General features: G+C 40.2%; 1 protein-coding gene across 1 annotated transcript in view; it reads right to left on the bottom strand.

Moving 5' to 3' along the window:
• msraa (methionine sulfoxide reductase Aa) overlaps positions 1–12,511 on the bottom strand; it is a 33,018-nt gene that overhangs the window by 4,662 nt on the left and 15,845 nt on the right. The window contains exons 3-5 of the mRNA XM_070849254.1: positions 12,162–12,281; positions 7,472–7,576; positions 6,377–6,483 (exon numbers count right to left, since the gene is read on the bottom strand). Coding sequence (XP_070705355.1) covers positions 6,377–6,483; positions 7,472–7,576; positions 12,162–12,281 — 332 coding nt within the window. The remainder of the gene's footprint in view (positions 1–6,376; positions 6,484–7,471; positions 7,577–12,161; positions 12,282–12,511) is intronic.

Genomic DNA, 12,511 nt, shown 5'->3' with positions numbered 1-12,511 from the left:
TATCCCCAAATTAATTGTTGCCCATGCTTTCATCTGAAAATGTGAGCCATGTGCTTTATTGTCCTTTGTCCAGATATCTGCACATGAAACTTCAAGTTACCGTAATCAGCAGTCACTGAACTTTACTTGAATTTTAAAATCAACTTGTCATTTTGTTTTTAAGAGACGACACGGCGGCCCACAGCGGGTTTAAGCCACAAATGTCGGCGTGTCGGATTAGTCAGTGTAAGGCTGGAATTAAGGTTCTCCAAAGATACGCTTTAAGTTCTCTTAACTAAGTTGTAACTGAATGTCACACTGGATTACAGAGGAGCAGAAGCCAAATGAATTACACATTAAAGTCTGTACAAGCTGAAAAAGAGACGGCTACACGAACAAACACACAGCGTGCCTACCCGGAGATGTTTGTCTATTATGTGGTTAAGTGGTTTGACAAAGACTTTGAATCCACTGTAACGGCTGTGAATCAAGTTGACTTGTACCACTCTGCTCTGAAAACACTACTGTCTCGTCACAGCCACTGCTCAAGCTTTTAGTGGGCTATACCTTTAATGAATATAAACTGCTTTAAGATAAATCCAGCAATCCAACACTGCCTGTGATACCTGAAATGGCTGCATTTGCCCTGTACAGGTCTAACAGCATCCTAAGCCATCCTCCCTTCCTTTTCAGTGTTTCACTGCGTTTGTTTGGGCTGGTCCTGCTGCTGTGTTAGCAGCCTGCTATAAATGCATAATTCACATCCATTAATTTGCATGTCAGAGAAGTAGATTTCTCATTTGAAATGCAAATACCTTGACTGCTCTGGCAAAGCAGGGAAATGTGAACAATACTGATAAGCACCCACGAGACAGAGAGAGGAACGAAAAAAATGGCAGGAAAAAAGGTAAAGCTGGCATGTTAAAAGCGCTAGAGAGGGATTTCACAGACAAAGAAAAAGACAGGAAGGAAAGAAAGAGGAAAGGAAAGCAGCTGTTTTGTGTATAGAAGAAGATATATGAATGTTCATGAAAAGAAAATGTAGCCAGAGGTGTATCAAGAGAGAAAGAGATGCCAGAACAATGAGTACACACAGCTTTAGCACCCATGCTTGCGCCACACGTTATTACATAAAGCAATAGACGCACACACACACGCACACACACACACAGTTACCACTACCACCTGCCATTTTAGACGCAGTGCACACCCTAATGATGGGTACGAGGCAAGAGAAGAAAAGGGAGGCTCCTTTCATGCTGCAGACAACCGCCAACCGCCTGCAAGGTAATTTTCTGCAGTGCTGTTGTACCTTACACACACACACACACACACACACACAGGAACACACACACATCTACACGCCACATTCCCCAATCACTCTCTGTGTGAACAATACAATCAAGCCAGGCGGCACAGCGAACATAGTCAATACCCTGACACCAAATTAACCACTATTCTCTGTCTTTATCACCGCTCCTAGCCTAAAAATTCTCTCTCTCCTTCCATCTGTGCTTCACTTTTTCCACTCTTCCATCTACGTTTCTTATGTTTGCATGGATTCAAGGTGGCTGAAAAGACATCAAATTCAGGAAGTGTCTGGTAGACGTGTCCTGGGAAAATCTTCTGCGCTGCGACGCGTTTTTACATGTTCAGTTTGCTCGGGATGAGGGAGAACAAGTGGGTGGTTAGCATTAGCAGCCGTAGCCACCGTGGCTGTGGGGACAAAGAGAAGAAAGCCACCTACGAGGAATTCATCAACAGGAAAGACTCCACCCAAGACGTTTGGGCACACAGATTCATTAATATTTTAAAGATGCCGCTGTACAAATGCATGCAAAGTCAACGTAATGATGCATCCACTCCCTGAATTATTCCCTCATCTTTTCTGGCGAGAAAATGTTCACATTAAAAATATCAAAACATCAGATATCAGCGGAAACAAATATATTAGTTACATACATTAAAAACAGTCAAAACACAGTCTGAACAAACACTAACAGTCGGTGTATGCAAATGTGTGTGCTTGTATGTGTGTGCGTTAGTTTTGCAACTAAAGCGATTTTTGTGGAGGACAGATTTAAGGCCCAGATGGTTTGGCATGGAGTGTGTTTGCTATAGGCCAACTGCTCACACACAAACACGCACACAAACACACACAAACACACACACACACACACACACACACACATGGGAGAGGGTGGGGGACACAATCTGGTGAGAAAGAAATGAGAGAGGAAACAATATAGAGAGATATAGAGTGTGGTGGTTAGATGAAGAAAATCTATCTGTCAACTGTATCTTTCTATAGGAAAGAAACACAGTTTAAAGAGAGAAAGAAATAGTGTGAATCTGTCCCTCCACAATGTTTATAGATAAAAGCTTCCAGTCATAACTACCTTCCAGACCAGCACACACACACACACACACACACACACACAGAGGAAACTCAGAAAATCAAGTGGTCTCTGCAATAAGACAAAATTGGTAAATTACGCTTTTTCATTACTAGCTGTAGCAATTTGATCCTCCGTCAAAGCTATACAATCCTTTTATTTACACAGGAACTACGTTTCTCACCACCACTCACACAAACTCAATTCATACAAAAACAAAAATGTTATTATTCCAGCTTTTCTGCCAGATTAAAATTAAAATGTTGACCTCAGGGCGACACTACACACACATTCAATTTGTCAACAAATTTAAGAGAGTTAATCCTCTGAGGAGCAGGAATTCTTTATTTTATTAGCATTAGCATTAGCTGCCACTTTTCCTGAGATCCACACACACAACAAAAAAACTATTTTCCAAACATCAGACTGTATAAAAGACGCGGATGTAACTTCCGGGTCTGAACAGTGAAGCCTTGAAACTGCGTTCTTTCTGGTGTCCAGCAGGGGGCGACTCCACTGGCTCCAAAAAGGAGTCTGATTGGATGGAAGTCTATGGGAAAATGAGCCGACTTCTCACTTGATTTATTACCTCAGTGAACATTTTCCTCACAAGTTAATGGTCTCGGTCGCTAGTTTACAGTCTTCTTCAACGCAGCGAGATGTACATTTAGTAAATTATGTTCCCATTTAGAGGAAAATAACACGCTAAAGCAGGTTATGCTGTGAGGCGGGACTACCTTGTGACTAACCAATCAGAGGCAGAGGAATAAAAACACTCTTTTGTCACTTCTGGCTCCAAAATCAAGATGGCGACGGCTCTTAAACCAAAATGGCAATTTTGAAAAATGCTGAACTCCAGGCTTCAAAATGTAAAATTAAAAAAACTTAGCACATCAAATTGCATTCTATCATGTTAATTATCATTGGGTTAGAGGTGATGTGTCTTTTAAAGCCTCTATACATTTTAGATCTGCACACTGCATCTGCTCTGGGTTTGTGTTTGAGCTGTCGGTCTGTTGGATTATTACATATCTGGCACGCAGGATCATTTGTGTTTATTTGATGCAGACAGCCAGTGTATTTGTATGACATGTACATTAGCTGTAAGCTAGCTGGCACCGAGTTTACCGACTGTGTCTGTGAGAGAGTGTGAGCGTGTGTTTGTGTTCAGCTCAGCCTCTTACTGAACTCACCAGAAACTGTCATTTCCCTCCAGACTCTCTCTCCTTTTCCCTCACGTCACTGTGCGTCAATGAAGCAGCTTCATAAAACCCCCACATACGTGTCCTTACACTGACTTTGTATGCAAACACACCGCCTTATAATTCACTTCATGTTGTGTCTGAACACACATTGTGAGTATTATTAGAAAGAAAGATGACAAAATAACCTAAATCAGTTGATTCTCTGGGGACTGTGAATATTAACTTACCAGTTTTACAGCAATCTGCCTGATAGATTTTGATGTTTGCTGTTGGACAGTGAAAATGTTGGCCTGATGGTGGTGCTAGAGGGTCACAAACCTACTGGGATTCATCCTCTGTGGACCAAATACATCCTCTGAATAAATCAAACCCAGATATTAATTTGTGATATCTTCTCTATGCTAGTAAAGGTCAATCCCCCTGGGAACATGGCATTTCTTGGCAAATTGGTGGCAAATTTCTTGTGTTTGGTGCTAAGACACCTTTGTCTTGTTGCTCGAGCTCATTTTATGCTTTGTTGTACTGCATTCTTGTTTCTCAACATCCTCTTTAGACAGCGCACAGCTGATGTGACATTTCCTCAAAGTTCAACTCCACACAAGAGAGAACAAAGTATTTCTAAAATCCCAAATTTTGTTTCCAGCTGAGTACACTTGGAGACATCAGCTCCTTCTCCGGTTATGTGTCCACTAAATGTTTTTTCTGGGCCCTGAAACATCCTGCAAATATTACAAGCTGTATGAAATTTAATTCTATTGTTATATTACCTTGAGGATACTTCTGGGAAACAAGCTGCTGGTCTGTCAAACCTTGAGAAATCAATGAAATTAAGCTACTGTGTGAGAATTATAAGCCCCATTCAGACCTCTCAACATTAATCTGATGGCAGTTTAACATGTTGGTCTCCTGTCTGCATAAGCATCCTGGTCATTTTTACATAGAAGTCACTTGCAACACAAGTCTGAACTAAATGCTGTCAAGTTAACGTAGAAACAGCAGCAGCACAACCTTAAACAGGAGAGACAGAGAGAGAAATGTCCTCTTTCAAAGATCACTGTAACAGATTTAATATCCCAATCATCAACCTTTACGCACAAATCAGGAAACTACAAAACACTGTGAAAAAGCCACATTTTTCTACTCCCACACCAGCACTTCATTCTCATATCCAAATGTTTTCTTTGGGTTTTCAAAGATTATACATTATACTTTATCCAACGTCTGCATCCCATCCATCCCACCCCTCTGGGAGACAAGAGAGCACACATAATATATATATATATATATATATTTAAAAAATCTAAATAAATAAATGTAACAAATACTATTAAGAATACAAATGACACATTCACATGTTAAAATAAAACTAAAATTAAGACTAAACCAAAAGTAAAGATTCTGCAGCGATTCTATGAAGTCGTGATTACTTTACAGGCATTATATTATATTTCCCGCAGTGTGGACATTACTTTTTCTGACTTGAGATGAACCATCATCATCCCTGCAGCTATGCATAGGGGGAAGCTAGATGTCCAATTACACAGAGCAAGAAGTCCTACTGCGTCTTGGTTTCTATCGTGACGTCTTTAGCGCATCACACGAAGGTGCTAAATATTGTCTCTGCTGTCATGTCTGAATGAACATTTAACATTTAAATATACAAGACACCTGTGTCACTCAAGCAGCTTGATAAAGCCAGCTATGTTACCTACTGCAAGTCTGAAAAGGGCTTTACTTGAGTACAATATTAGTATTTTGACAGTATTTGATTTTCGTCTCTGTTTAACGTTCCTGTTTGACAAACTAAATAATTTTTACAACCTGGCTGTAAATTAAGAGTGACCCCGCTTGTCTACAGAGAACTGCAACAATGCTTTCTAGTTTCAAACTCATTCAAACCCAAGAACCAGAGTTTTTGTTCGGCACACCGGATAATGTTTCCATTAGACCATAAATACAGTGTTTGATTAGTTCAGTGATGGAGGTGGAAAGAGTGAAGCAAGAAAAAAGGGACTTTAAGAGACAAATCCTGCTAAAAGGAACGAGGTTTCAGAAAGAAATGGATGAATGAACAAGGGGAAGGATAAGAGAGAAAAGGGACTCTAATGAAGAATAGAACAGAATAGAATAGAATAACCTCCTCCTCCTCGTCAGTTTCCATGGCAACAAGCCCTGTTGGTGGGATAGTGGTGCAGAAGTCTCAGCAGGAGAGAGTTCAACAGAGGGAGCGTGTGTGACCATCTTTTGTGTGTGTGTGTGTGTGTGTGGCTGAGCGTGTCTTTGTATAGTTATGAGGACATTTTGCCGGGTCCTCACAACACAAAGGGCCAGTGGAGGGTTAAGACTTATTTTTAAGGTTAAGGGTAGAATTAGGTTAAGGTAAGGGTTTGGGTAAGGGGTGGGGTAGGGTTAGCCATTTAGGCGTGATGGTTAAGGTTCGGGTAAGGGGCTAGGGAGTGCATTGTGTCAATGAGTGTCCTCACAAAGATAGAAACAAGAATGTGTGTGTGCTGATAAATGGACGTACAACATATGGCTAGTATCACACACACACACACACACACACACACACACATATATATACAGACAGATCCATTATGTTTCAGTATTCATCTGCTGATGCCAAAAGTGTCTGTGATACGACAGAAGGAGGGACGGGCAGCAGAGGGGCATACTGGGAAATGGAGTCGGAGACAAAAGGAAGTTGAGACATGGAGGAAGACGAGGACAGAAGAATGGAGGAGAATTGGCAATGATGGAGGGATTAGAGGCTGATTGATGAGTAGATGTGTCTACCTTCTGGTATTGATCCTTGGAGGCCAAAGCTTCCTCGAGTTGCTGCGTTGTGTGGGTGTAAATGGCAGAGCGGTACGTCGTCCCAACATCGTTCCCCTGTCGCATCCCTGGACAAACACACACCAAATGTAAACATCCAGATTCAAGATGACGTGAGGAGCCTTCGTCCTCAGTTCTTGGCAGAGGCAACATCACATCATCTGAAAACAAAAGCTGACAGCATTTCCAAAAATGTAACTGTCTTGGCAGAAGTGAATGCTGTTTTTGATCATTTCACCACGTCAGTGTCAGGTTGTCAGCCTGTCGGCCACGATGTCTGGTTAGCTCAAAGGTTTGAGCCACTCCAGCGCTGTGGCTCTAGAGACGGCAGAGAGTGTCAGCCCGTCTGTCAGTGCCACACTTTAGGGATCGTTAACATCTGGGACAAAAGTATCTGACGGTTGATCAGAATACAGATCCAAAATGAGTTCATGAGTGATTAAGTCTCATCAGCCTTTCCTGTGTTTGGCACATTTAACATGTAACACAGTTTATTTAGCAAATAAACTAAACTAAAATGTTGAGCTGTGATAATTTTGCGCTGCATCTGTCAAGCTCATCTGTAAGGTAAATTTGTAACTGGGTTAAAGACGCCTTTAGGCCAAACTTAACATCCAGGAAGTGGTCCACTGGTGGCAAAGATCAAAGAATAGCTACATTTTCTCTGCATGTTTTATCCATCCAGCATTTTGTTTCCTGCTGTGTAATAAGTATGTAGCATAGCAGACTTGTAGTCCTAGTGTTGTGTCCTGAGGGCACACTACAGGACACATTTAGGATGAGTTAAGATAAATGTGATTTATCACAGTTCAGCTACAATCTGGTGAAGGTGGGACCGTAACAATGTTCATCTGCCATCCAAAGCGTTAGTGCTGTTTGTGCTGGTTAATAAAATTGTCTGGTTAAAATCAGAGAAAAACAATAAAATAAAAAAAACATTTCATCCAGTCTGAGGAAAGACATAAAACAGAACATTTTCCTCCATCAAAGTACTTCTAGACTCTCTGCTCTCCTGCAGGGGCTCAGTTATGAGTGTGTCTCTGGCTGGGGCTGTACCTTGAGTCGGGTTGTGGCTTTCCCAGAAGACTTTGAGCAGGCTGGTGAAGCTGATCTGCTCTGGACAGAAGACAACTCTCACCACCTCTGTGTGGCCTGTCCTGCCTGCAGAATACAACATCTGTCAGTTCGTGTGTGTTTTAGACAACAGACGTCACATGCAGGGCTCAACTGATGAACCAGTTCACTCATATGAATGTGGTTTTTAATCACAAATGTATGAGGTCCCTCCGGTTCATAGCTTATAGATAGTTATACAAGTTTTACTGCATTACTGTATGAAAAAAAACATATTTTGGGTTTGAAATGACTTGCATACAAAAAGTTTTGGAAGTGGTCCAGTAGATCATCTCAGTGAAACAGGCTCCTATGGCTGCTACGTAATTATTAGGGGCAACTTTGCCAAATTAAAGTTCACTAAAAGTACTTTTCTTTTGCCACTGACAGGCTCTGATTGTTATTCTGAGTGTCTGACGACAGAAAGGATCCCTTCAGAGATAGACCTGTAAGATCCTTTATGTTTAACCAGACTCATCGCTCTCTTCAAGGCCACCAGACTCCATTGACAAAAACAGTAATTTTGTTGCTACTAGCCATTTTTAACCCAAAATACGTAAAAACATGGCCTCAGTTCAAAAATACCTAAGTTACACTTTAACTATCGAGTCTAAAATGCTTGTTTTGGTCATGTTTACACCTAAAAAGCCAAAATTTGTCCTTGAAAAGGCAACTAGTCCAAAGTTGATTATTAATGTTCAACCATAGCAAACGATCACTGCTGCAGACGGACAGATAGCAGCTGGAGTTGGTAATGAGTGTGACCCATTACGCTACAGCTCATCTTCCTCTCGTCTCTCATTCCACCTCCACTCCTATCGCTCTCTCTGTCTTATTACTTTTTTAATATCAGGAGTTATGGATTCCTACGGTAGATATTGGCGAAGAGAGACAAAGCAGCGGTCGATATTAAATTAATGCCTCACCAGGCCAATCTCGCAGGAATAAATTCATCTTGGACAAGACGAAATATAAAGTAGTTGGTCGGAGTCAGAGCGCCGAATGAAGCTGCAGAGAGTTGCTGTCCACATAATGTACATTTAACTGAAAAATTATTCTTTATTCTCATTATGTCACTGTTCCAATATGAACAACTGACTGTGTCTTTGATAGTTAACCTCTGAAGTCTTATCTAATGATCCCATAATGCACAGAGAGCAAGGACGTCTAAAGCAACAGCAGCAAATATAAATATACAGTACAGAGGGAAAGAAATACTGAAATATAAACAATGAGGACTGTAGCTGTGATAAAAAATGTGATTATTCAGTGATTAAGTCAAACATACATTTGAATATTCTAGAAAACTCTTCTGTTCATATAAAAAAATTGTTTCTTCTCTCTAAATACAACATTACACAACACTGTCACCTTATAAACTCAACATGGCTGATGTGTTAGGAAACAGTTGCCTATCAACACAGGCAGCATTTATCTGAAGGCATGTTTCATGCCACCTAATGAAAGTGAATAAATATTCAAGCTCCTTTTAGCTCTGTTTTTGGTCTCCACCAGCTACAGGGGGAAATACAGCATCTGGGGCTCTTTACATATTTTACAGAGTGATAACTTTTTGAGGATCTGTCACTTTAAGTAACTTTCCCACGTTTCCACTTCCTCATATAATCCATTTGTGGTTTTAACAAAACAGGTCCAAGTTTCAAATGTTAAATGTTGTCATAACCTGTAATAAAAGAACTTTATTACTGTTTCACTGAGGCAAAAGTAAAGGAAGAATATGATTCTGAGTGAGCATTTTACGCCAACTTTCAATTTGTGACAACGGACTGAACTCGAGTGCTTCACTGGCGTCACCACCAGATGTTCATCACTGCAGTTCTTCAAGTATCATCGGTAAACATTCCTATATTGCTTTGACAGTAGAGGAAGGTGGCTTTGAAAACAAATAAACACAGTGAGAGAGCGACAAGAACTCTAAGTGTGAAATATAATGAAGAGTGTGGGAGTGTTTTTACATCTAGTAACAAAGGTAGATTTCTTTACAAAATGAAAAAAACATGTCAATTTTATTAGCACAATCTGAGCGTACGCTGATCTGACAGTAAATATTTCACCAACAGTGAATTTGCGTCTTTCCTGGAGATGGAAAGGTGTGAGGAGCACTTCATTTATCCATCTCTGAGTGCTGTGCCAAGACACTGTGCTAATTATTCATCCAGATTTAAGTCTAGTTGTCGTTAAAGCTGTTTTGTTTTAGAAACAGTGAGATTAGAGAAGTTAGTTACTCCCTATTGTGCTTCAGACTTTTGCTTTGTTTTAATAAATGTCCTCTTTAATCTTGTACAAGTGTTAATGACACCCCCCTCTGCTCTGCCGAGAACTCCAATATGGTCATCTTGGTTGTAGGTATTAAAGTAATTATTAATCAGAACGCTAAATTGATGGTTTAGTCTATTAACTGAGACTGACTCATTTAATTTAATCTTTTTCTTCTTTTTAAGGAGGTGGTGCTCCATCCTATTATCATCAATATAATTACATCAAAATTAAAATTACTTCTGATAATCATTTATCATTTTAAAATTTAATCAAAAGGCCCCAGAAATGACACAACCCCAACATATTATAGAACGTATGCAGTTTACAGACATTTCTGATAATAAAATTTAGACCTACAAAGTGCTGCATCTTGTTACAATTAAAGATGAAGGACCCACACGTGCAGAAAATTAGAGGGAAGTGACAAAGACAGGAAGTGTTGACTCTCTTTTCAATAAGTCAATGCAGAGGTGAAAAGTGTGTGTGCAGGCATTGACTTTTTTCCTTGGAATGTTTTTTGGGTATCACAGAAGAGACACAGCGAATGGCGTGCGTGTTGACTTCTACTCTTGTTTGCCTAACAGACACGACCATGACTCCAAACCCAGCCGACAAATTGATCTGCGAGTTTTGTGAACTGCTGCTCCTCCTCTGCCGACAATGCTCCATAACAGAGAAATCACAAACTCAACTGGTGCTCTCAAGCATTTCAGATTTATTCATGTGTTATTTTACCCAGATTTGCCAAATCCACATGCGAGAGAAATGCAAGAAAGCTGGGCCACGGGTCGCTCCTTGGGTGGAACAGGTATGCACACAGGACTGCAAATAACTATTTCTATTAACATTTATTATCATATATGCATATTTGTCAATTAATCTGTTTGTAATATCCGCCAATCATCAGAGTTATGAGAGAGTCTTAATGTGTATTTTCAGGCCCCTTTAATCAATTACTTCTTTTCTTTTGCCTGGCTGGCTGGTAGTGCCCAAGGTTCATTAATTAACTTAGAGACGCAGGCCAATTAAGAGCCTTTACAGCATCAAGAGACCACTTGGTTGGGCTGCTGATGGATTGAGAAAGCCTGCACCTGTATTCCTCATCGTCTCCTGGTGGGAACGGTTGAGTCAACTATGTCCAGCTTGTTTTGGGCATGTTACTAACTGTATGTTAATTTACTGCTGTTTGATCATTTTGACTTTTACTCCTGTGGACTACATGTTAATGTTTAATCCCTCTGTTATACTTCCTGTATGGTATTGTGGTCATTGTTTCACTGGTGATTTAATCACTACTTCAACTTTTACAACAGATACTCAGTCTTTTATTATTTTAATTATTATTTATAATAATATATATTATTATGTATATTATTAATATTATTTTATTATTTTATTATTAAAGTAATTCTGATTCTGATTATGCAACAGTCACCTGTCGTCAGTCCTTTTCTCATGGCCATCTTGTGACTGTTTGCAATTTGAAATACAAAACTTCGTTTTTTCTGCAATCAATTTGCTTCTAACCAAGCATATTACCAGCTATCTGGGGCTAGTGAGTTGCTAAAACAACAGTCTAGGCAGCTCTTAAATTTATGTCTTCATGACATTAATTACTGTGTTGTTCTTTCACAGTTATCCTCCTAGTTGGTCCTTTAGTTTTGTGGGTGTAGTTCATTGTTAGCCATGCTAGCAGCACGGCAGTAGGGATGGCAATATCAGTCTATCTTTTGGTCCACTACTTTGATTCAGACTTAAATATCTCAACTACTAATTGATAGATTGCCAAGACATTTGGTGCACAGATTATTTTTCATCTGGTGCCATCCTCAGATCAAACTTTCAATTTGTCCAAAATCATGTTTTATGACTACAAATATCTGCAAAGCTATCAGGTGTTCTTTGTGTTCAGTGCTAATTAACAAATGTTGTCTCTGCAGCTCTCCACTGACACGACTGTCTGACAGTATGCTCTCACACAGTGAGCAGAAGAATAAAACTAAGTTAGAAAGGCTAAGCAGACAGGTGGTGATGCAGGTCTAATGATGGATTCACTCTGTACTGGCTGGCTGGAGGAATCACTGGGAGGTCTGGACATGCATCACACACACACACACACACACACACACACACACACACACACACACACAATTACACAGATAAACAGTGTGCTCCGAGTGGTCAGGCATCAATAGCAGCCTTATCCATGCCCCAGTATAATAGGACCAGGGGGAAATAATTCACTCTTCTGTTTATGTGTGTCTTGTTTTCCACAATCCATTGACTCTCAATAGACAACACACTGCCAGTACACAGAGCAACGTGTGTATGTGTGTCGGTATGCAGAAGCTACCTGTGCAGACTTCGTTGTAGGTGGGGTTAGGTGTGTACCCTCCAGCGTAGCCCACTTGGGTGGAATAAACCCCTTTCTGTCTCCAAAACTTCCTCTCGGCTCCCCAGAAACAGCCCATACCTTCGAGAAAAGAAGCAAAAACTATGATAAACACCAGCCTTTACCGTCTCATCCATTTTAACAGACAAGACACAAACGCTCTGGTGACACTACGTATCGCAATAGTGTATTAACTTACCTTTAGAAGTGCGACAATCGATGAAGCTTTTCAGTCTCTATTTAAGCAGAAATGGCAAAAAAAAAAAAAACAATCTCTGGTTCAAGCTTCTAAAATAAGAGGAGTTACTCGT

Source organism: Pempheris klunzingeri, chromosome 18 (genome assembly GCF_042242105.1).
Source record: "Pempheris klunzingeri isolate RE-2024b chromosome 18, fPemKlu1.hap1, whole genome shotgun sequence".
Taxonomy (NCBI): Eukaryota; Metazoa; Chordata; class Actinopteri; order Acropomatiformes; family Pempheridae; genus Pempheris; species Pempheris klunzingeri.
The sequence above is the reverse complement of the archived record's forward strand: the minus strand, read 5'-3'. Positions and strand labels throughout refer to the sequence as shown.